The sequence below is a fragment of the Leptodactylus fuscus genome, chromosome 1 (genome assembly GCF_031893055.1).
Source record: "Leptodactylus fuscus isolate aLepFus1 chromosome 1, aLepFus1.hap2, whole genome shotgun sequence".
Taxonomy (NCBI): Eukaryota; Metazoa; Chordata; class Amphibia; order Anura; family Leptodactylidae; genus Leptodactylus; species Leptodactylus fuscus.
Genome location: NC_134265.1, coordinates 184,932,013 through 184,957,770, shown reverse-complemented (window position 1 = coordinate 184,957,770; position 25,758 = coordinate 184,932,013). Strand labels below are relative to the sequence as shown.

Genomic DNA, 25,758 nt, shown 5'->3' with positions numbered 1-25,758 from the left:
CATGAACATTTGAACAGGTAATCTCCACTCTCTACTGAGCGACAATATAGCACATTCTAGTCAGATCAATGAGCCCAATACCTTGGCATTTGAAATTTTTAACTATATTTTTTTAAAGTGAGCACAGTTTTAGCACAGTTTAAAGATAAGGCCGCATGTAGCGGGCCACAGCAAAAATAAAAAGCATTGCAGAAAAATCTGCAGCAATAATGCATTGCAGCTTTTCCTGCGGTGCTTTTCACAAAAATTCCGCAGAGGAAATTTTTCTGCTTCAGTTATACCTGTAGGAAAACTGTCAGCGTCTCCAAAGATATAATTGACTGCAAAACAACGATTGTGGAAATTACAGGATTTCTGCTGCAGATATTTTTCTGCAATATGTGGGGAGGTTTCCACTTTGGAAGCACTATAAAAAGTTATATAACGTTAATAAAGTTCCCTATAGAGCTTACAAACTAGATTCCCTATCAGTATGTTTTCGGCGTGTGGGAGGAAACCCATGCAAACACAGGGAGAACATACATAATCCTTGCAGATGTTGCAGCCACCGTGCCCTGAATATGAAAGAGAAAATTTCTCTGCCAGAAGAAATGAACTAGAGACTGACTGACTGAATGAATGAATGACTGAATGAATGATTAACTTAAAGACAGTTATGTTATTATATGAGTTTCATAGGTTATTACTTGATAACTTCTAAAACCTTAACTAGAAGACATCTCACATCAGTATAGATAAAAATAGCAAGAATGTATGACTCGTATATTCTTCTCTTATACCAGTGGCTCAAAGGCCTGTTATTATGTAATGGTTTCCATCAAGCTTTCCGAGTTTCCGTTTTAATGCCCACCCTGTACGGAGACTCCCAAAGTGGATTACAAAAATGTCATCTTTAATGACATCATTAATTACTTCCTTTGGGAAACAGCCTTCATCCATGTATCGTTGCAAGGCTTTGAGTAATGTGCAAAGTTATCTTGAATTGAAAGAAAAACATTTAGGGAAAACTAAACAAGGGAAAGGGGTGACTGATGACCCTACTACTTTATAACAATGGATGATGTGATTTGTTTGCTTTAGCAATGCCTGGATATATATATATATATATATATATATATATATATATATATATATATCAATACAAATGGCTCAGAGACAAAAGAAAGTGGTGAAGCCACCGTAGAGTATAAGAAGGATTGTCAAACAGTATAATCTTAAATGTAATAATAATAATAATAATATTAGAATGCAGAATTAGCTAAAAAGATAACGTAAGCAATATGATATATTACAATTTATATTCCTTTTTTTTACTCAAAAACCTCATAAGTGTGACTGTTTTTGCTGAGTTGGCCTGGAGAATGCCTTTGCTCAAAGATGATAAATAATTCAACCTCTCAAAATACCCCGTAGATCAGATTATGTTTTTGACTGGAATCCATTCAATCTTTCTTTACAACATAAAATCACTAGTGTAAGATTTAACATTCGGTCTCTCAATAAGGAAGAGTTCATTATTAGAGATGAGCGAGTACTATTCGAAACGGCTGTTTCGAATAGCACGCACTCATAGCAATGAATGGAGCCGGCCGGGTGCGTGCTATTCTGCCATTTCGAATAGTACTCGCTCATTTCTATTCATTATTGGTGTTGGTCACTTAAGGCCAGGGGTGAACCTGGGCTTTCAGCTGCCTGAAGCGGCGTCAGAAAGCCCCCTCCCCCCCCACGAGGAGGGGCGTGGCTGATGGGGCGGGGTCACAAGAAAGGGGCGGGTCAAGCGGAAAGGGGGCGGGGTCGAGCGGAGCGAGCGGCGTTCGCAGGCAGAGAGCAGACAGGGATAAGACCTGCTTTCTGCCTGAGTATGAGGGGCGGCCGCTGGAGCAGCGCTGCGTCCAGCAGGGCCGCCCCAATACACCGCTCGCTTCCCGTTTCGGGCTGCAGATACGGTGACGCTAAGCCAGTCCAGGACAGCTTGTCCTGGACTGGCTTAGGTCAGCAAAAATGCCGCCCTCCCGAGGCCCTGGCTGCTTAAGGCCTTCATAAAGCAGAACATTGAATAAACCATATTATACCAAACAAAGTGTCAGAATATTTATCTAGTCACCTTCGAGTCAGTTCATACAGAGTTTTAGCAGGTGAATTTTGACGTGGAATCCGCCACAAAATCCACCTGAAAAACGCCTCCCATTCATTTCAATGGAAGTCACTCGTAGTTATTTTCAGCTAGTGATTTTTTTCAGCTAGCGGGGAAAAAAGTGACATGACCTATCTTCAGGCGGATTCCACGGCTGAGTCAATTGCGGCGTCCGTGGCTCAAGACTCCTTCCTGATTAGGCCCATTCATCCTGGCCTAATCAGGAGTGTGATACTGTGAACGGATGCCAATGCACTGTATCAGCATCTCATCATGGCTAGCTGAAGAAGAAGCCAGAATTTTCCTGTTTCTTTTCCACCGTGTGAACGGGGCCTTCAATTGCATCATCAGCTGAGAGGGAAGATTTCTATAATTTTTTTCAAATTCCAAACAAAATTCAGCCTTCAAAGAAGGAAATTGTTGATGGTACCCTACATGTATCATAATATTATTCTGTAAGAAGAGATCAATGTATAACTAGTCTATTTCAGCACCTCTCCACAACTGATTCCAGCACAGAGTTTTTTCTCTAGCCCCCACTGTTCCCAAGCAATCATTGCTGATAGTTTTGGTGTCTGATATGTTATTTAGGTTCTGTACTGCCAGGAGGGCGATGTCAGGCAGGAGCAGACAAGGGGTGTGATTCTGAGCTCTGACACTGGCTGCCTCTGATGGAACTGCTGTCTATACATTGCCTGTACCTTATTTTAAACCCTCCACATATACTATAGCAAGTTTATTTAATAATATTCAAATTATTTCAATTGTGTTTTACAGATTAGAGCAGGACATCGGACAACTAGAAAGTGAAGAATCACTAATATCTGCCAAAGAACAAATACTGAGGGAGAAACTAAAAGAGGCTGAAATTTCATTTGTGGATTTGCAAAAGGTAAACAAAATACCATTTTATGAGCAGTACTGCAACTGACAACCCCTATAAACTTTGTCATGTAATATTTTTGTTGTAAGAAGTTATTACAGCAGATGTTATATTATCAATGAAGATAAGACCTCATTGGTGAATAAGAGGAATTTATTGCTAGCGTCACCTTTTGGATGGTAGTTCCCTATAGACCAGGGGTGCCCAATACGTCGATCGCGATCTACTGGTAGATTGCGAAGGACGTATGGGTCGATCGCGGGATGCAGGGATCCCCGGGTGTCTGCTTCTTCACAGTGCAGGCTGAGAATCATCTCCGGACACTGGCAGGAGATTTTTAAAGAATCCTAAGGGAATAATCTGGGACTAATAGGAAAACCAATATAACTCCTCCAAAAGGAAGAGATTCCCATCCAAAGACTGCTGCTTCAACCAGAAGGTGGTGGTAGGAGCAGATTCCTCTTTTTCACCAGTGAGGTCTTATTTGCATATTTCTTACCCAGAAATCTTAACAGGGTATGCATGGTCTAATAGGTCCTGTACCAGTCTCTTCCTAATGAAAGACATTACCCCATCTATTCTCAATGAATAAATCACTATGATAGGAAGAGCTAAAAAAATATCTCACTATATGGTCTAATTAATTTTTCTACATATTTCTCTAAACTTACTTTGTAATTTACAAAGGAATTTAGAAACACATACTGAAAATTTAAGACTGAGGCCACATGCTTCAGAAAAGCTCTGTTGCAAATTTAGCTGTGTTTTTTTTTTAGCCAAAGCCAAAAGTGGATTTAGCAGGAGGAGTATAAATATTCCCTCTATATTTGCAGTCCCTTTTGAAGCCACTCCTGGCTTTGGCTCTAACAAATGCAGTGAAATCTGCAACAAAAAAATGCAGCTTTTGGAAACTTATGATCTTAGCCGAAACAGAGTTTTCCTCCCATCTCTGCAACTTTTCCCCTATGCATAAGATAAAGGATAAGTTGTGGGCCTGACCACAAAGTCACGAAAACAGGACGATTTTGCTCTACATCCTGTTTTCAGCAGTAACTCTAGCCTGAAACTATTGTTCCCCACTGATGATCAAAGAATGATCTTTCTTTTTATATGCAATATGCTAGATCACTCTTTCTATAGCATTGCCTCCGGAGCCTCCTTCCTTAAAGGGGCTCTATCAGCAAAATCATGCTGATAGAGCCCCACATATGCGTGAATAGCCTTTAAAAAGGCTATTCAGGCACCGTAAAAGTTATATTAAACAACCCCCCTCCCCCCGTTTTAATATAAAACCCTAAAAAAGAATATCTACTTATGCATCGTGCACGCTGGGCGGGCATTCAGGGTGTGTCTTCTTCTTCATCCACGCCTCTTCTTCCTCCGATGTCCTCCGGTCCCGTCCTCCTCCAGCGCTCGCGAACTGACACTGATATAAAAAAAAATGGGCGCATGCACAGTAGCATGCAGCTTCTACTACGGCTACTGCGCAGGTGCCCAGGCCATTTTTTTTTATCAGTGTCAGTCCGCGATCGCCGGAGGAAGAGGGGACCGAAGGACATCGGAGGAAGAAGAGGCGTGGATGATGAAGACGGCGCACCCTAAATGCCCGCCCAGCGTGCACGATGCGTAAGTAGATATTCGTTTTTAGGGTTTTATTTTAAAACTGGGGGGTAGTTTAATATAACATTTACGGTGCCTGAATAGCCTTTTTAAAGGCTGTTCACGTATATGTGGGGCTCTATCAGCATGATTTTGCTGATCGAGCCCCTTTAACACACTGATTCTCACATGAGTGAGGTGTTCTATAAGTTGCTGGCACCCTTCATACTTTCACTTGAATGGTTTGTGAATCCCACATCCTGTCCATCTAATTATCTGACAACAGACATATCATAGAAACATGTTATATACCAAAAAGATATTAATAACCATATTCCATAGGTATATATCTTACAGGTGAATATGCAATGTCCCAGAACAAGATGTTAATGCTCTGTTTAAAAAGTCATTATGTCACTATATTGTCTCTTATATTGTCAGGTGGTAATGTCTGATGTCAGCCATTCTTTTTGTGTGCTGTATATTCTGCATTTCTTAGCATACACTGAGGATTGTCTGCAGCAGTGTAGAGATTAACTAGTTTTGCACCTTGTTTTAGCTTTGCAAACCCACATGCTTTAGTATCTTGCAACTTCAGTCACATGTTTTGCTCTCAGCCTATAGGAGCACAAGCTGCTTCTAGAGCGAGCTGAGACTTGTCCCTGGTCCAGCCCCTGCGTACACAGAAAGAAGTGACTGCAGAATGGAGTCTAAGCCTGGCTTCCAGCCAATACACAGGTCTGCCAGTATTACTCCAGTCTAGTCAGAACCTCACATGGGCTATATCCAGCTACCAGTCCATCCCAACTACTGAAGTCCATGCCTGGGAGATCATCTTAAAGTCTAATCCAGGGGTGCCCAATACGTTGATCGCGATCTACCGGTCGATCGCGAAGGAAATATGGGTCGATCGTGTGACACAGCCATATGCGTTCATTGCAGGTGTGGTCTGCTGTGTGGGCGGGGCCTGGGCCGCAGCCCCGCCTAGTTGCCGTGTCAGACTGGAGAGCGGGGAGCCCGTCATGCCCCGGAGCTGCTGCTTCTGTCCCGTGTGTTTCAGCGGCGGCACGGAGGGAAGTCTTCCATTAACCATTACCTACCCAGAATCTGTATACCTGCTATTGCTGAGGATATGGGACTGTGACTGAAGTACTGCAATTACTTGTGATAAGTGTAAAAGCTGTATTGCGATTTGCTACCAAAGAGACTGTGATATCTGTACTTTGCCTGCAGAAGAGTTTTTTTTTTTTCAAGTAAAGTTCTTTAGGCTATTCTGACGTGGTACCTAGAAAAAGTTGTGTCTGAGTGATAGGATCCCTTTAAAACTGTTGTCACAGAAGTCATTCCAGCCTGTACACTGTAGAAAAGTAACAACCAAAGTAAAAGGAAAGGTACATGTATGTGACAGGGGTATGTTCCCCTGTATAGCACTCAGGCCTGTGACACATCCGTGACAACTACCCCTATCAGCCCTGGACTACCACCGCCATTGTGCACCCCCTTGCTCGCTACAAATATGTAATGTTTGTTATTTTAACAACCTAAGGGTAAAACAAAAGTGGAAGACCCTATTTGGGTGTTGTTAGGCATGTCCTTAAGGGTTTTTTGTTGTTTTTTTTTTTTTAATTATTTTCTTTTTTTCTCACGTAATATAAAATAGAAAACAATGTAATGAAAACTTTATAAATAATGAGCGTTTTTTGTAGAGTTCTGAAATATTTTCTTCTTTTTTTATAGAGCTTATCAAATCAGGATAAAGGTAAGATATTTAACATTTTAAAGTTTTGAAAGACGTATTGTTTTGGTTAAAGGTTAACCTATTTAGACCTCGACTAGATTACAATTTGTATCATGTCTTCTGAATACAGGCACAATAACAAAACTAAATCCTGTGATGCAACTTTGGAGTTGGTGATTTGTGCGGCTTTTACCAGTTATCTGTACTACAGTACTAATCTACCTAACATATTATACCATATTGTATTGAAGGCATGCAACAAATCAGATAGCTGAATAGTATATCAGCAAAGGAATCCTCATGCTGGAGGAAAATAGTGTTACAGATTCAGCCTTTAACAAAACCATATCAATCCAGTAGGGAAGGTAAAGGATGGGAAAGGGAAACACACAGATGGGATACCAAAATAGGACAAAATACTCGAGGAAGAAAGACGATGATCACTGATAACAAATCCCAAATGCACTAAATGTGGCTGTTTACGTGAAAAGGGCCCAGATCGTCGATACTAATTATAGAGAAAATAGTCCAAAACATATTTGGGTAAAAAAATCACAATTTTGTTTTATGCAAAAATTTTATTTAAAAATATGTCAATTGTGCTTTCAATAAAAAATTTTTTGCTGTTTCGGACAATGTTACACCATAACCGTTACAATGATACCAAGAACTCCATATCGACAATGTGGGCCCTTTTCACATAAACAGCCACAAATATCAATAAATACACAAGGGCTTCCAAAGTAAACTGGTATGTAAATAACTTGAAACTACAGAGAGAGTGATATTGCTCCCCACCATAGGGGAAAAGCACCCTAATGTAACCAAGGATCTCACATGCCCTAGAACCATTCCATAGAATCAGACCACTTATGTCTTTTAAAAACCATTATTAGATATACGAGATCTTTCAATGCCTGGAAAGAGAGAGTTTTTGAGCACCATTTGGCTGCAATATTTATCTTAATAAATTCGGTAATATAATGAAGTAGGCAATAGTATTTGTTAGTAAAATCCTGAGGTCTGTCTCCTAGGACCATCACTGACTACCCCTAGAGACAATGTCATAATAAGGGGACTACTTTAAGATTGTAAGGGTAGGACCGATATCTGCCTCCCACAATTCCGTGCTTTTCAGCTTTGTGTCAGGTTGCAGGGCATTCATAATGGTATAGAGATAGGATATGATTCCTCTGTGAAAAGTATGCATTCAACAAATATTCTGAAAAGCTGTAGGGCGTAAGTATGTGCCAGTACGCATCAGGGAAGCAACAAAATGTAAGATCTGCATAGTCCTTTAGTGTTTGCCTTTAGGGCAGATGTATGTCTCTTAAAGCTCACCCTAGGTCATCCCGGTGGAAACACCTAAGGCTAGTAACACATTGTGGTCAGCTTATGATTCTAGGTATAAAATAAGCTTATTGCTATTTGGATGCACTGTTCTCCACAATCTCAACTTAAAGGGGGTGCCAGATAAATAATTTTCCAAGGCCAGAAAATCTGGTATCTGCTACTACTTCAGTACCAACCAAGTGAACAAAACAAGCACCAACCTGACTTTGTTTACACGGCTGCAGCAATGACATTCCTGTATACCTCATGAGATTTCTGCAGCCAATCTCTGGTCTTAGCGACATACCACACAAGATTGTTGGGCTAGTGATTGGCTGAAGTGACTACATGGGGTATACAGGTACATCATTGCTGTAGCCAAATAAAGTTCAGCAAGGAGGACAAGCCCGCCACAGCCTCTTCACAAATATTGCAATGTATGTTTGGTCTTCAAACATAGCAGAGATCCACCAGCAGTCTATGTGATCCGTGACAACTCTGGTCATGGACATTTAACATTTAGATGCTATGATCAATTGAGAGGTTAAAGTAGGAATAAAAAAAATACTATAAATGGGAAAGGTTGTGGCAGCAAGGGGTAAATCAGAGAAAAGAATATTACTAGTTAATATTAATTGAGGATAATGACAACAGCATTAATAATATCATTGATTGTAAGCCCTCGCGGGCAGGGCCCTCTACCCCACTGTGCCAGTCGGTCACTGTTAGTATTATATCTACCTGTATATTCTGTGTATTGTATGTAAACCCCCAAATGTAAAGCACCATGGAATTAATGGTGATATATAAATATACAATAATAATAATTGATGGCTGCTATTTCTAAAGCTATTTGATCACAGGCAAATACATAGGCTAAGAAACTATGACATAAATTACAAGCCTGCTTTTCTCTAATTTTGCTGATAACACCAGGGATCTAATTCTGAATTGAAGACCAAGGTCTCCAGCAGAATGTGATTGTCTTGCTATTTTTAGCTCTAATCCAATTTAAAATGAATCTCTTAAGTATATGTGTATATATTTTGAAAGCGGTTAATATATCTACATGCTAACAGATTAGTGGTGGCCGTCCCTGTATGCTTGAATCTGAACAAGTAACCACTTTACTTATAAACAGTATTTTTTTTTTTAGAAAAAAATGCAAATGAGATTATCTGTAATATCCTATGGTATTCCAAACTCTAAACTCTTTATTCCTTTGATGCATCTAACTAAGTAAGGGTTGGTTCACATTTGTATTCTCTTCCAGGGGAGTCTGCATGGGGACCATCCGAACGGAATACCAAACGCAATTGAAAGCGCTGTGCAGTAAAAGCACACAGACCCCATATATATATAAAGCAATTCAGCTCACCCTCTTGTCATGTACATGCTTTCTCATTAAACGGGATGCACGGATACATGCCATGAAGAAGGATACAATCCGAAACGCGTAGCATCTATTCATGATACGCTGAGTCTGCCGATGCAGTTATTTTTCTTGTACATGAAGGCTGATTATTTTTAACTATGGAATAATTAAAGACACAAGTTTTTATTGGAATCGGAGAATGCTGGATTTTTTCTATATACACAGACCCCATAGACTAGACTAGGGTCCGTGTGCTTGCCGCACGCTGCCAGCACAAATCATACGAGCAGGAAAGTAGATTGTGAACTATTTTCCTGTCCACATGGTCTGTGCGGAGATCTAGCGGCAAGCACACGGACCCCATTATAGTCTGTGTATATAGTATGGGGTTCGTGTGCTTTTACTGCACAGCGCTTACAATTGCGTTTGGTATTCCGTTCGGTGGGTCCCCATGCTGACTCCCCCGAATGGAGTACAAACGTAGATGTGAACGAGGGGTAAGACCCATTTAGTAGGACACAATATGCAGATATGGTTCATATGTGTAATATTTTATACTGATTTCTTAAAATATCTTATAGCAGTGAAAGTTTTATTTTTCTGATACAAATTTCAGCATTCCATGCAGAGTGATAAATGTTAATCCTAAACTCCTTGCTACTTGCAGTTCACACTGGAGGGTGCTTAGGATCTAACTGCATACTGTAAACTCCCTGAACAGATCAATAGCAGTGTACAGTACGCTGTAAACTAAGAAACTATTAACTGCAGAGGCTTAAAACAACAAAATATTCATACTCCCTTTTCTGTTTGCCCGGGTATCCAGTGGACCGGTTTGGCCTACATGTGAGTCTTGCAGTCAGTCAGTGGTTGAGTATTGATGCCCTATTCACCACTAAACAACTGATCGGCTTTCATGCTCACTTGTAGACAATAGATCAACAAAGACTTGGGAATTGATTGTGGATGAAAGAGCCGAGAGCAGGGGAGTTCCTCAAAGTATCAAACACACAGTGGTCCAACATGTACTTGTACCTTCTTTCTGGTGCATTGTACTCCAAAATAAAAGAAGCTGAGGACTCTGGAGGCATTGGTATAGGGAGAAGATGGGGAATGGATGGGCACACTGAAGAACAAACAGAGAAGAGAGTTAAAAATTGAAGGTATATGAAAGGTGGGACGTGGAAAGAATTAGTAATGTCTTTACAGAGAACAAACAACAAAACTAGGAAAAACCGCTCCACCTAGTAATAATGAAAGGTTGCACGAACACTTACTCCAGACTGCAGTGGAGTTACTAAGGTGCAACAATGTGAAAAATGTAGCCAGCAAACCAAAAATTAACATATTACTTTTACTTCATTTATAAAAAATAAAAAAGACACTCTTACATTGTGCGTCCCGGATACAAGAGCATAGTCCAAAGCTTATGCGTTTTGGAACTCCTTTTGTTGTCCCTTACTCATAGCACAATGTAAGAGTGTCTTTTTATTAATGAAGTAAAAGTAATATGTTAATTTTTGGTTTGCTGGATACATTTTTCACATTGTTGCACTTTACAGAGAACAGATTGAACATATGGAGTCTAATTACTGAGGTTATGGATGGGTGAGGAGGTATATCATTATGATCAAGAAAAATATAATGCTGGAGTACTTTGTCAGTAGACATATCCATTTTTAGGGAAATGTTGTTCAGCTTACTATTTATTTAGGTGGCAAAGACTGTATATGCAACCTCTGCAGCCTTTTATTTAGGTCTACTGCATTGGTGTTCTCAAATACTGTCATATGTTAAACTAGATCTCATAGTCCAGTATTGTCTCTGACTGTATACATCCAGAAATTCCCCAAAACTCCATGGACCTATTGCAGAGCTTGAGGGATCTGGATGTGTTCCCTCCTGCCTCAGCTAGTCTATTGAACTCCAATCACAAGGCAATGAATCTGCACTTTGTGTCCTCTGATCCAGCTGTTCAGTAGAATGCTGTGATGTTCATTGTGCAGGCTGATAAGTTAACTCTCTGCTGCTGTCTAAGCACAGCTCCGACTGTGGGGCTCCACAATGCTGCTAACCTAACCCTGTTTGCTCTCTCTTAAAGCAGATGCAGTAAACTATACCTACTCCCAGATTGCTGACATCACAAACCTCTACTCACATCAAGCAGAAGCAACTCACGGAACAACAAGGACACCTGGTGAGTATATCATACCCTATGGGAATACTCAGATTGCTTCTGAATTCTTAAAACATTACTGGAAAGTTGGTGATTAAAATGGCACATTTTACTGGTTAAGTTAATAGGTTGACAGCAGAAATTTGCATTCTCCCCTATGTGTTCAACCAAAAGAAAGTATCAGAATACTATGAACTTTCTACTTTCATTGGTGGTTTGCACATTACAGCACTGACATAGCACAAAAAAGGTTTTAGTTATGGAATGGACTTTACTGAACTTGTTTTATTTGTAGCTTGTATATGTCATTTCTAACTGCTCATACTTTGCATTAAGGAAAACAGGTTGAATATTGGCCCCTACTACAGACTGTAAGTCCATGCTTTGATATACTGTACATTCACATGCCGAGCGCATTCATTTGGGTGTATGGCCTGCAGTATCATCATACTATCATTTTATTACTGCTAATCTCAGCAAAAACAAAGGATTTATGATTTATCAATATATTACTTGTCCTAGCTTTATTCTAGGTATTTGTTTAATTTGTTAAGGTAAAACATGTAATAACTATTGTACACAACAGGTACACTACATTTAGGTGTAAACAGATGACAGGAATTTAGCTGAAAAAAATCTCCGTACAGTTGTATTGCATTGTAAAAAAAAACGTGTACAATAAATGTTTAGCTTTTTTTATTTATTTATTTTTTTAATATCAGTGCTGGGATTTTGCCTCCCTTTTTCAGATTTGCTGAATTAAAGAGGGCCTTTGATGGTCCGGGGCACAGGCAGTTCTATATACTGCTGGAAAGCCGACAGTACGCTGAATTCAGCGCACTGTCTCTTTCCCGATCTGTGCCCCGGGTAAAGAACTATCGGTCCCGGTACCGTAGCTCTTTGCACTCAGAAGGGTGTTCCTGACATTCTGTCATTTTACCTAATTCTTATACTTCTACCTTCTTCTCAATCCACTCCTGGCTTTGGCTCAAAAAAAACGCAACAAAATCTGCAACAACAAAAAAAGCTGTGTTTCCGCAATGTGGGGCTTCAGCCTAAGGCCCCACGTTGCGGAAATGCAGCTTTCTTTGTTGCAGATTGTGTTGCGATTTTTTGAGCTGAAACCAAGAATGACTTCAAAAGGGATGGGAAATATATACTCCTGGTTTTGGCTAAAAAAAAAAACGCAACAAAATCTGCAACAAAAGAAGCTATGTTTCCACAATGTGGGGCCTCAGCCTTAGCCTAAGGATGCTGAAAAAGAAGGGCCCTGCTCTACGTAGCCACAGATTCTGGATTCCCAGACAATGTCTGATTAGTCCTGTTGTGCCTGGTACTAGTTAGTGAGCAAAGTCGCAGCAGCCACGATCAGAATATGAAAGGGAATCGGGTGTGGATGACTACCTCAAATTGCACTTTACTTTCTGCTGTGTGAACTTGGCATTATTAAGGTTGATAAAAGAGGACCTGCACTGCTCCTAACATGTCTGTTTTAGTAAATGTGTGTTTTCCCTATGAAATAACAATTCTAAATTGTACTTTTTTATAACCGTGTTTCTTTAATTTCTAGAACAGTATGAATAAACTGACGCCCCCAAGTGCGAACAACCTGTTCTCAATATATGTTTGTAGTTGGAGTAACTAAGAAATAACACAACACATGGTATATACAAAAATTTTTTCTAGAATTGGTATTTCATGAGGAATACAATTGTTTATTGAAACAAACATGTCAGGAGTGATGAAATTCACACACTATAAGTCACGTAACCATTGTCATTGTAAATGCACCCGGCTGTGTGTTCCACTGTCTCCTACAGTTAATCCAGTCTATGCAGATGCTTAAACTTATAGGGTGGTCACAAGCTGAAGGTCATTGTATTGATGGGATATATATCGCCATACAGCACATATGCCACTTAATGTACACCAGTATTTTTGAAAAATGTATAATGAATATAAGCACATTTCTGTAGCCTATTAGAAATGAATAGCAGAGAATATATGTACTCTTATACTTTCTGAGGTGGTGTAAACGATAAATGGGTCCCAGAGCGTTATGATTGTACATCCGCAATTTAATACTGATTTTAGTACCTTCAACGCAAGGTGTTAAGAAGGAATTATAGTAAATGAAGATGATGGAAGACTAAGGGGAAGCAGCATGAGAACTATGGGCGATACAGTATGGGGGAACTTACCAACACTTAACTCCTGCTGTCACATGCTTCCCTCATGAAATACATTTCCTTTTTTAATATTTGTAGTCTTCAAGGCTTAGTTTGTTAGCTGACCTGAAATTCTTGATCTGACTTTTGGTTATCTGTGTATAATCTTTCATTTTTGTGCCTTTGTTCCAGACAATGGATGTCAGATGCATTTATCATCATGTTGTGTCTTTTCTCTAACTCGTCTACCTCTGTAAATATCCCAAACACTAAAGATGCATTAGGGGTTAGTGCAGTGAACTGAAACCCTTCTGTGTATGAATAAAATCTGTGACAGTAAACTACTCAGCTCCCATTTACGATGTCTCCTTCCATTACAAGGTTCCTTGTAACAAATTACAGTCTCTTCTGTTTTCCTGACAAATAAAGATGGACCTGCCAATCATAATATAAGACAAAGGGATTACATCATGTTAAGTGGCTCCTCTGGACCATTAGGAAGAACCAATAGCGTGACCTGCTGGTTATAAGTCTGTTGTAAAATATTCAGTATATGCTACTTGTCCACGTCATATAACTCCGATGTTTCTTCTTTATTATTAATGGGACATGTTTCCTTGATGAATTTTAAAGGTAAAACCATATCTCAAAAAGGGAGACAAATGTAAAGCATAACTTGTAGGCCTCATTCACACATTTGTATCTATGGACATGTGAGGTCTGTGTTTTTTGCAAAAAAAAAAAGTGCCCAACCCTGCTATTTGCGGATGGTTTGCGTCCGTCGTTGATCCACCTTTCGCGTATGTTTGTTTTGTTTTCACTGAACTGAACAATGGTATTTGAGAATGACACAATAGGCGAGGCATTATTTGTAGTATTAAGTTAAAGATATTAAAGATCAATTAAGAAAAAAAATTACAAATTTTATGTAGAAGAGGAAGAACAAAGGTAAATAATTTAGTGGGACAGTATCAGAGTGACCCCAAAACAAAATCATCCCCGCAGGTCACTAGTGATTTATCAAATAAAAAAGTTTTAAGTGTAGGTACACATAAAAGGGGTTGCCTAAGGCTTTATATTGATGGTCTTCTTCGGATAAGTCATTACTATGAGATCAGAGGGCTGCTCCACTGATCAGCTAATATCCAACCAGTTCATGGACCCAGAAACACATGGCTCTATACACTATGCAGTGACCATGCCATGCAGGACAGTCACTATACAGTGCACAGAACCATCTGCTTCTTACACTGTGTTCTGAACAGCTGACTTGGGACTAGTGCCAAGTGTCAGAAGCCCTCTGATCGGTTATTGATGACTTATTATAAGGATAGGTTGTCAATGGCCATTCTTAGAGGATCCCTTTAAGTTCCTATGAGTGTATTTCATGTGTAATGTCACTTAAAATGGTTTAGAAATTCTGTTATGAGGGACAGATTAAACTGAGGGAATGTGAGTAAAAATATATCTCATCCTTGCAGTGATTTGTGTAACTAAAAACCATTTGTCACTGCAAAGATGAGTCACTACCAGAAATCCCAATTCATAAATGACAATGTTTCCTGGGTATTAAAATTCACATAGTAAATGAAAGCATATGATTCTTTGTAAATACCGTAACTGCATGAAGTATAAAGCACCCTTTGTCTTGTTATAGGTATAACCCAGGTGCTACAGTGCTGTATGTTCACAAATCTGCATTGAGCCATGAGTTGTATGTCAGAAAAATCCACAGTGTTACACGTCATGTGGCAATATCACGTTGCTTCTCACTTGAACTTGTAAATGTAACAATTCACAGTTGATATATGTTATTTCTATCAGTATGTCTGTCCGATGTGTGCTCACATATAATAATATTGGGGTTAACAACCTTTCTATCAAGCAGACTCTTAACACACTGTGCGTTTTATGTAATGATGTTGTAGTATTAGTGCACACACATTACAGTGTATGTTTGCCAATTAACCATTCACTTGCTTTATGTGTTGTAACATACACCTCCTTTCTTGTTTCTGTTTAAGCATTGTACGCCATGGAAATAAATGTGGAGAAAGACAGAAAGACAGGAGAGACCAAGATTCTCTCTACAGCTGCAATTGACCCAGAGGTGGTCCAACAGAGAGGAGTAAAGGTCTATGATGATGGTAACAAAGTAGTATATGAGCTTCACCATTCTGGTGCTGTGGTAGAAAATGGCATCCATAACTTAAGTACAAGGGATGTAGATGAACTTGTTCACAAATCTGCACAAGCAAACATAGTAGCAGGGCAAAGCACTTTACCTGAGAGAACTCTAATCACTGAAGGAATCCCTAGTAACTTGAAGGAGCAATTGCATTTTAAAGAAGCAAAATTAGAAATGGTGCACAAGTCTACCAAAGGGCTTCCCTTAAAACTTGGGCCACAACAAGTAAGAAGTAGTGGAAGTAATGAGGCCAATGCCACATTAGAACAACCAGTGACTATGATCTTCATGGGCTACCAGAATATCGATGATGAGGAAGAGACTAAAAGGGTGTTAGGCTATGATGACACCATTAAAGCTGAGCTTGTTCTCATTGATGAAGATGATGAGAAGTCACTGAGGGAGAAAACAGTTACTGATGTCTCCACCATGGATGGCAATGCTGCAGAACTGGTCTCCGGGAAGCTTCTCACTGAGACCACAGAGCCCTCCTCTCCTGAGGGAAAAGAGGAGAGTCTAGTCACAGAACCAATAACAGGTACAGATAAGAAAGCACGCTGCAAATGCTGTGTTGTCATGTGATTCCTACTCTCCTTATAGTCTAAACAGCACAGACACTGCCAACTTTGTATCACCTACCTTTGTGAAAGCTGTACAATACTGTGAACTGGGGTGGATGCCTATAGTGCATTGGAGTTGATTTAGGATGTTGTTACACATATATATATATATATATATATATATATATATATATATATATATATATTTACACATTTATCATGTATGACATTTCTGATGAATGAAGACAGTCACTTATTAAGATCATAAATACCATGAGAAAAACAGATTATTGTAGCCAGCCTGTTCTACATGTAGGCATTATAAAAATAAAAAAACTACTGGAACGTTTTGGATTTATATTACACCAAGGCACAAAATGTAGCAAAATAGTGATCCACATGAACAAATGAGAATATGTCATACACAGGTAAATAAGAGTAAATAACACCAGAACAATGCAGGATTTAAGGAGTCATGTAATATTATTTTATGTTTATTTCCCACCATCTTTATAGATTTAACAGAATACAATATTTTTATTGCTGATATATTGTTATTTGTGTAAAAATGTTATGAAGGGTGTGCCTGGTTTACCTTAGATGAAATTTTTACCTCTGCAACCAATTTTTTTTTTTTTTTTTATTGTTTAGTGTTAAAAACTAAGGAACTATGTCAACCCAGTCTTGACTAAAACTAGCGTTTAACACAAACCTATGTGTCAAAATAGTTGTAGACAACAAATAGTGTGTCATCTAATTCTTTAGTGATTATGGCAGTTTATTCCATCTACCTACTCTGGTACTGTCTGTTGGTGAGCAACAAGACAGGGACACATAATTGTTGTTGTCTGTAACCATGCAAACACAAAGGTCCTTACAGAAGAGGCAAAAATGCATTTGAGCAATATAAAACATTGCAAAGGTCGACTCCTAAGACTTTATAGTATTGTAAAGCTATTATATGCCAGTTATGCACAGTACTCTAGCACATACAGTACAAATGGAACGCTTTTTTGATTTGGTTTGTAGGACCCGCAAGACCAGTAGGCCAAACCATATAGCCTTTCTTTAAGTCTAGTACCTGCACTGAAACTGTCAATATTAAATATATTAATATTATTTACATTTTTTATATTAACAACTGCATATTGAGAGTAACTTTTTAAATGACTTTATTTCTTTTTATTATTTTTGCCCATTTGCTTAAAGGGGTACTCTGGTTATTTTGTTTCTCTGAAATAACATCCCCTCAATAGTAATAGTCATCTACTCTAAGTCATATGATTACAGTTTCCCCTTTTTTATAGCATTGATTGTCATCTCTCTGTTGCCTCCAGATACTATTGAGAGCTACCATGACATGGTATTGAGAGCTTGCCATGTGACCTCAGTCCCCCATTATTCGCTAGCCCTTCTGTCAAAATGTTTCCCCGAGCTTCCTCTGCCTCTCATCAGATCTGCTCACTCAAGTCAGCAGTAGTTGGTGAAGCTTTTAAGGGCATGTGGTAATATCATCCTTACAATCTCAAGTCATAGAAGCTATATTTTAGAAATAACTCTGCAGTATTTTGCAGAAACAGAAAATAAACATAGGTTCATGTGCTAGACATGGCTACAGGTTCTAGACTTGGGTGACAGCATTACCAATACTAGATTATGAATATACTTACATTACCACCTTGCATAGGTTTGCAAAAACATTGGACTTTTGCTTCAAAACAACACAAAGGATGTCAATGTCCATACAATTACTATAAAGAGACAGGTGAACTAGTCCAATTAGATATAATTATGCATATTTTTCATGTTATCTGTGTGTGCTTATTTAAGTTCTGTTTTATTTGGCTTTGTTTTTAAGCATTATAATTTGTTTATTTTTTGCTTTCCAGTTTTCTACACTAAAGTTTATTTATGATGCTACAGTTACATAGATGTTATAGTTTTATGTTTTAACTTTAAGGGTCCATTCACACGGAGGAAAATGTTGAGGAATTTGGTGTGGAATTTCGGCGCTGAAAAAAACCCCTCCCATTAACTTCAGTGGGTTCCTATTTCTGCTAGCAGAGAAAGGAACCCATTGCAGTCAATGGGAGGCTTTTTTTCAGCGCTGAAATTCCACACCAAATTCCTCACCATTTTCCTCCGTGTGAATGCACCCTTATATACACGCTATCCTATCATGTGATGTTAAACAGCTGGTGGTCACAGACACTTGACAGTTCATGAAGATAAGTGAGATACAAGTAAAGTCTCACTTTTTCTATTGGTGCCATACTTGAAGAAACGAAAAGATACCTAAAGTTGTGACCATTTTTTCAAATAATATTATGTAAAAAAAAAAATTATGCTATAAACTTAGGTTTTTCCAGTTGTTTGTTTTTTTTTTTTTTTTTTTTTAAATATAGGCCAAATAGCAGGAAGCATCAATGCAAAACACTTCCTAATATATGTCCTCTTTTAATTCAGCACCGATTATCTGATTTATTTTCAGGTTATTGACCTCAGCCGTGACATTTTGTTTGCAAGCTCACTTTCCCCTATCTGTGAGAAGTTCAGCTAGTAAATGAAATCTCACAGGAACACATGACATCAGAGGTGGGAGTGATATATTACCTGTGATTTAATTGCAGGGGAAAGTGGAGAAGGGAGGGGTACACAGAGAGTGAGAGCAGGAAGATGAATCATGAGAAATGTAGCTTGCTCACAGTTTCACTGCATGTAAATAACAGTGATACAAGGAGCAAGTAAAATAAAGCCAAGCAAAGGATGCACTAGGGAGCAGTGAGGATTTAGCACTGCTGTGGATGTATTTGCAGATTACTATTGGAAACTGGATAACGTGAAGTGAACATGAGTCTTAGAAAGTAGCAACTTCTATGTCTTTAAATTATCTTGGCACACTCTTACCCTTCCCTGAAATCCCAGAAGATTATTTTGGATTTTTTCTTCTCAATACTTTATTTTTGGCCACTGTTTTCTTAACGTATGCAGTGCCGTGAGGTTGTTTTGTTACTTCCTATAGGTGACGACAAAAGTTTGTATATGTGTATAGACAGAGTGGTCACTGATTCTGTTGACAGCAGGCAGAAGAAGACATGAAAACATGTAGAAAGAGTATCTGAGTGAAGTAGTGCAGAATATTTTTGATTATGGGAATGGTTTTGCAAGAGGAATTAAGTTTCTACAATTTTTAGGAGACATTCTTTGAATTATAAAGCTAGATGGAGGTTGAAGTAGATGTCAATATTTAGTCACTGGTTATAAGGCTGTATAGTACAACTAATCTGTCTCCGGAAAACCTTCACATGTCAGGGAAGACCACTCCTACTTGCTCTCACTGCATTGCCTATAGTTCCAGACTCTCATGAGCTTGTTTGAACTAGAAAATATGATTTGTTGTCTTGTTCACACTTGAGAACATAGATGCCGCTATTTTCTGTGCTTAGTATAGCTGTCTTACATTAAGTAGCCCTTATACACTAGAAGACATACAAGAGTGATATAAGAGGCTAGTCATTTTAACTTAATACATTTTTGCACATATTCAAATTCCTGGACTATGGCTGGTCAAAGAAGGACAAAGTTAATTTACAAATGTAGTTGAAACCCTTATTTGTCAAACTAAACTTTTGTCCAATCAAAAATGGACAACCTGTTTAATTTTTTAATGAGCTGGGGCGGTGAATTTTGTTTACACTATTCATACTCGCCTTTCCATGGTTCCCTGGTGTGCCTCCCAACACAGTCTGCTCTGTCCAGTCTTGAAGTGTGGTGGAAATTCCAGCCACACGTTGCCACTGATGCCACCTGTAACATCACAGGACTCTTGCTGAGGCTGCTGAATCAGCAGCTTCAGCGGAAGGGATCCGTAACGTCACAGCCAATCAGCAGTTTCACTGAGAAGTCACCGGAGCAGAAGGATCGGATAGTGCTGGGAGGACACCAGAGCATTGGGGACAGTTAAGAATGATTTTTTTTTTTTATTCTCCCACCTGGCCTATAAAAAAAAAAATCTGAACAACCTCTTTAATAGCAGAATTCTCTATTATCTGTAACCTGCAGACATAGGAAATATAGCATGATCTTTGAAGGGAAAGATAATCTTAGCTGCACAGTTTTTTCCATAGGTATTTTTATAACAACCTTGAAAAGACTCCTAGTTATCATTTTACTGTTTTACCTCTCACTGTTTGATCAGACACATCTAAGACCTGCTTCATTTGCGCTGAAAACATCTCTCCAAATCTCACTCAGAAGATAAATACTGATGAATTATTTAACATGCTTTTAATATTCCTGTGGTTTGCTTATATTAGAACAGCCAAGCCAACTGTTTGCGCTTTATTTCACAACTGGAGAGAAAAATCATAATTATATTGTTTCAGAAACTAACGGACAATATATATTGTATTTCAAAGCTACAAACCACTCACTATATTTATGTATTTATTTATTTATTTTACATATTGTAGCTGCTTTGTGTTGAATGTGACTGTTCAGGTCACTATGGACAACATCTGTAAATTAATCTGTAATTGTAGTTGTTCATTAAATATTACACCAGATCACTTTAATGTACGCCTAGCTTTATCTATATAGCCTGAGAAGACAGACTATTTTGCATCATTTGTACATGTAATAATCCCTTGACCATCATGGCCACAGAGCAGATCTTCAGGTTATCATAATGCTAAACTTGCCTGTTAGCGTTCACGTTCCTTATTCATCATGCTTGAGGTTCCATTGTATGGGGGTTTTTTAATGAAAAGGATAAGTAATCCTCTGCACAAGAACAAAGGGAAACATTGCCTAATAATTCTAATTCAAAATCAGATTATTCTTCTGTTATGAAAAGAGATACTTGATAACAAAGCTCCCATATGTAATATGCAACTGATCTTAGTAAGGACAAAACAAATACTTCACAAATACAGCTTTATTATTATTATTATTATTATAGCAAAATTCTCTGCTTTGTAGCAAACTCAAGGAGCAGATGTTGTAGCCTTGTTGCAGCTTGTTTTGCCCTCTAGTAACGTGCGTTTATCATCCGTGCTTCCTTTACACGGGGCAGCAGCTCTGGAGGAATTAAAACTGCATCACAAGAAGAGAACGTTGCAAACTAAATTTTGTGATCAAACAGTAAGCCATTGAAAAGGAAAAATAAGCATTCTTGACATATGGCGTCACATTACCAGCTGATATAGAGCCAGGAGTAGTACTAGTTTATTTCTTAAAGGTAACTGGTCACCAGGTTTGCAGGATGTGTCCTTATGTTGTATGGGTTTCAGACCCAAAACCTGGTTGAAGGTGTATAGACAGCTTAGCGCAGGTAGATGTGACAAGATTATGCTTTCATGTCAGTCCTTATGCTCCCCTTCTCTCCCAAACCAATTGAAATAACTCGTGACTGCACATAATAGAGGGGTTTGGTACTGATAATTTTTACTCTTTGTCCACCTCTAGAAGCACAATGCTAACAGCTAACTGCTTTTTTGTTTTTGTATTTTTTTATATAGGAAATTCTTAAGTGTTTAATGTTTTAAGCCAATCCGCATATTGTAAGGGTCACCGTAAAGTCCAACCACAAGATGCTGCAGGCCATACATCATTCCTTTTAGTGTTGGTTCTTGACTTTAGTTCACCCTCGTTAAGTAATTAACGCTGGTTGACAACACTATCAGAGTAACAGCAGGGTTGGCACTAATACCAGAACTTAAAGCATACTGCCAGTTATAAACATCTTTTCATAAACAAATAGTACAGGTGAAAATCAGACACTTTTTAATATATTTTATTAAAGAAATATATTTTGTTCTCCACTTTTCAGCCAGTTACTTTCTCCATCTTCGTCTATGAAGAGAGGAGGGGATAAAAAAGACACCCAAAGTCACTTTGCTATTCTTTATTTTGTTAACACTGCTAGATTGTAGATAAGAGGCTGCTAGTACACAGAATGAGGCAATAAATCAGTTAACCCAGAGAATCATGAGGCTGAATATGGAGACAGATACAATGTAAACAAGCCGATTGTAGATAAGGAGCAGGAATCTCCTTAATAAGGGATATAACCAGGTTTCTTACATTTAAATACACTCATCTCTTATGGAAAGTTATAACTGGGGGTATGCATTAAATCATTATCAGATTTGGGATTCTGCAATATGCCATCTTCACTGATGTAACATATTGTGAAGCTGTACAGTGTAAATTAAGAAAGTAATGTGTTGACAGATTTAGTGGGACAGCCGCCATATTGATCAGTTTTGATTTACTTATTGGTATATCAGTACTGCTCCCACTACAAACATAGTAACTGAACTGTCAGGCAAATGCAGCAGATTTATTATGTATTCGCGCAAACATCTGAAGAAAAAAAAAGGGAGAGCAATTGCAAAAACAACTTTATTACACAGATTGTTACAGTAAAATAGTAACTTAAAATTTTTAGTTAGAAATGTTCGGAAAATATTTTGATACAGTGTTTATGAGTTTAGCATATTTTTCTATTTTGTTATATGACAGGATGACACTTGATTTGCCTTGTAACTGCAAGCCGTTGAACCGTTTTCTCATAATTTTAAGATATGATAGTTATGATTTACTTTGACACAGGATAGAAAATTACAGGGTTTCAAGTCTAGACAGTTTATTAACATCTAAGTGTGGGTGATTAATGGTACGTATTTGCATATAAAATTTTTAATGTCACGTCAATTAGATAAAAAGTAATCATTACAAACTATTTTATACTATATAACAAGCATTGTTTATTTTCCTGTATCTTTCGCTGCTTCTTCTGTTTTACTTTTTTCCAAATTCTGTACAAGCACAACATTCTCTTTGAAGCCTCATTTCTCTGAACTGAACATATACAAAAGAATGTATTACTCCAAGAAGTAATACATTGGATACGTTCAAAACTAGGATACATAGATTTGTATCCATTTTTCAGGTACTTAAAAGGCATGAAATGTATTAAAATGAATGTATGAGTCCATACTGAATGGCAGCACAGATGTAGCATGAAAATCTGTTAGTCTTACTATTTATTTAGCTTCCTTTCCCCCAAGAATCAAATATGGCACCAGGATTCCAGAATAGGCCCATCTTGGATAAATATAGTGATCAACAATTGTTAAGGAGTTGCATTAACGTGTGGTGAACATAGGAATGCCCCTTTAATTCAGACGGTTGCAATATAGCAGTAAAGGTGAATTCACTAATGTCATAATAGGAAGGTTAGCATTAAGTATGTTATTCCTTGAAAGTCATTTAGCAATACAACTTTTCCCTCAGCCCTATTTTACTAGGATATAGTATGGAACAGAATCTTCCTCTGTAGAAGTAAACTTATATACATCTTATTGTGCATCATTGCCTGTAAATAAACAACATGCATTGTGCCTTATAAGTACTGAGATATTGTATTTTAATGTTTAGAACCTTTTCACAACGGCACTTTGAAAGCAAATCACACCTTGCCCTTAATTTCATTGCCATAGAATGCCTTTCTCATTCCACAGGCACTGCCTTTCTATATTATTGATTATTATTTCCTAAGAGTGGAATTATAGGTGGTTAGTTGGAATGCTGCTAAAATGATATCAGATTTTTCATTATAATGGAATTATTCCAGCTTGAAAACTCACAACTGACATGGAATAAATCCTTAGTTATGCTTGTGTCACATAGTGTGGTAAGCACAAATCTCCTAATTCATGCCATGGGTACACCGTAGAGGCCCATCTCAGGTTGGTTTCATCTCTTTTCCCCATAGCCCATGTGATCCTGCATAAGGTTTTTCCTCATCAAGGTAAATGATTCTGTTCAAGAAAGGGGAGTGTGTTGGCAACACTTGGCCCCAGTGGTAGGCCCATTTTTATTTTGGTTATGAGAACCACTATCATCATATTTTACGCTTATTTATATTATAGTTGGTGTCTTCTGTCATATAGCATGTGCCTTTACGCCTAACTAGTAATGAATGCAATTGAGTAAAAATCTTTTTTGTTGATGCTATTAACTATGCAGTCAGTCTTTGCTTTTTCCCCTGTTAGACAAGTCAGGGCAAGATCACTTTTCAACCCCTCATCTGCTCCCCCACTGCACCCTCGACACCCCCCTGATAAGATCATAGGTTCCGAGGGGTTGCCATAGAAGCCAGGCCATGGCCTCTTGGCTTCTTATATATAGTTGCAACTACTGTCTGATGTTCTGAAATCCCAGCCTAACCTTGGTTCACATCTGCGTTTGGTAATCTGTTCGGGGAATCCGGATGGGGACCCCCAAATGGACTACCGAACGCAATTGCAAGACTATAATGGGGTCCGTGTGCTTGCCGCAAGATCTCTGCACGAGTCATGCAGACAGAAGTACTGTGAAGTACTTTCCTGTCTGCATGTTCCCTGCAGAGATCTCGCGGCAAGCACACGGACCCCATTATTGGGTCCGTGTGCTTCCAGTGCACACCGCTTGCAAATGTGTTGGGTAGTTCCCCATGTGGACTCCCCTGAACGGATTACCATTGCAGATGTGAACCTTAGTCTTATGGGACATGTAAAAAGTGAAAACACATACACAGTAAAAACACAAGCAAAAATATATAATGTAAACAAAAATAAATATACGCATGTGGAGATACCTAGGATGTTTGTTTAAGTCTCCACTATCCAAAAATAGCATTAATTATCCTGTATGGTGAACACCATTAAAAAAAAAAAAAAAAATACTGCAATGCAAAAATTGAAGTATTTTGGAAACTTTGATTTCCAAAAAATACCAGGTGACCAGAAAGTCATATGTACCAAGCATTGATAACAATTAAAAGTACAGCTGCCCCGTAAATAAGTAGTGCTGACAAATCTCCGTCTACAGTAAAAAAAGTTATAGGCATCAGAATACGGTGACCTCAGGAAAATGTTTCATTTTAAAAAAGTGACTTTTTATTTGTAAAAGCAGTAAAATCTAATTAAAATATAAATATGGTATATTGCAGAGTCAATGCAGAATGAGTGGCGTAAAAACAAAATGCAAAAGATTATGATAGAATGTTGTGTTGTTTCACTGTGACCCCAAAAAACATAAATACAAGCTAATCAAAACATTTCATGTACCCCAAATGGTGGCAAATAAAAGTACAGCTCTTTACGCAAAGAATAAGCCATTGACCATAAACCATCAACAGAAAAATAAAAAAGATGTGGATTTTGGAAGACACCGTGGTTTGGCCACATTGGAAACGCCGTGGAAAAAATAAGGCGTTTTACAGTCATTGCAAAGTGGATTTCAGTGAATCCCATCCACACATTACGTAAAAAATATGCACAGTAGACACGTGGCGATTTCCAAAACCACTGCAGTTTTGGAAATCGCAGCATGTCAATTATATCTATGGAAACACCAGCAGTTTCCCTCTAGGTATAATTGAAGCAAAAAGTCCACAGACTTTCCATGAAAAGTAGAGATGAGCGAATAGCACTCTCCCATAGGAATGAATGGACGCAGCCCGTACGCAGCCGGGGCCGATGTCCTGCCGCTTAACCTCCTGCGCGCCGACCGCTCCCATTCATTCCTATGGCAGCGTGCTATTCTAAAATATCGTT

General features: G+C 38.4%; 1 protein-coding gene across 2 annotated transcripts in view; it reads left to right on the top strand.

Annotated features, from left to right (window-relative positions):
• Positions 1–16,298, top strand: part of LOC142212417 (paralemmin-1-like) — a 121,264-nt gene extending 104,966 nt beyond the window's left edge. The window contains exons 4-7 of one of the 2 annotated variants that reach the window (XM_075280457.1): positions 2,912–3,026; positions 6,354–6,375; positions 11,166–11,258; positions 15,430–16,298. In XM_075280457.1, coding sequence (XP_075136558.1) covers positions 2,912–3,026; positions 6,354–6,375; positions 11,166–11,258; positions 15,430–16,175 — 976 coding nt within the window. In that variant the 3' untranslated portion in view covers positions 16,176–16,298. Of the gene's footprint in view, positions 1–2,911; positions 3,027–6,353; positions 6,376–11,162; positions 11,259–15,429 lie in introns of both variants that reach the window. The other variant, XM_075280456.1, reaches the window with a different exon arrangement.
• The last annotated feature ends 9,460 nt before the right edge of the window (positions 16,299–25,758 follow it).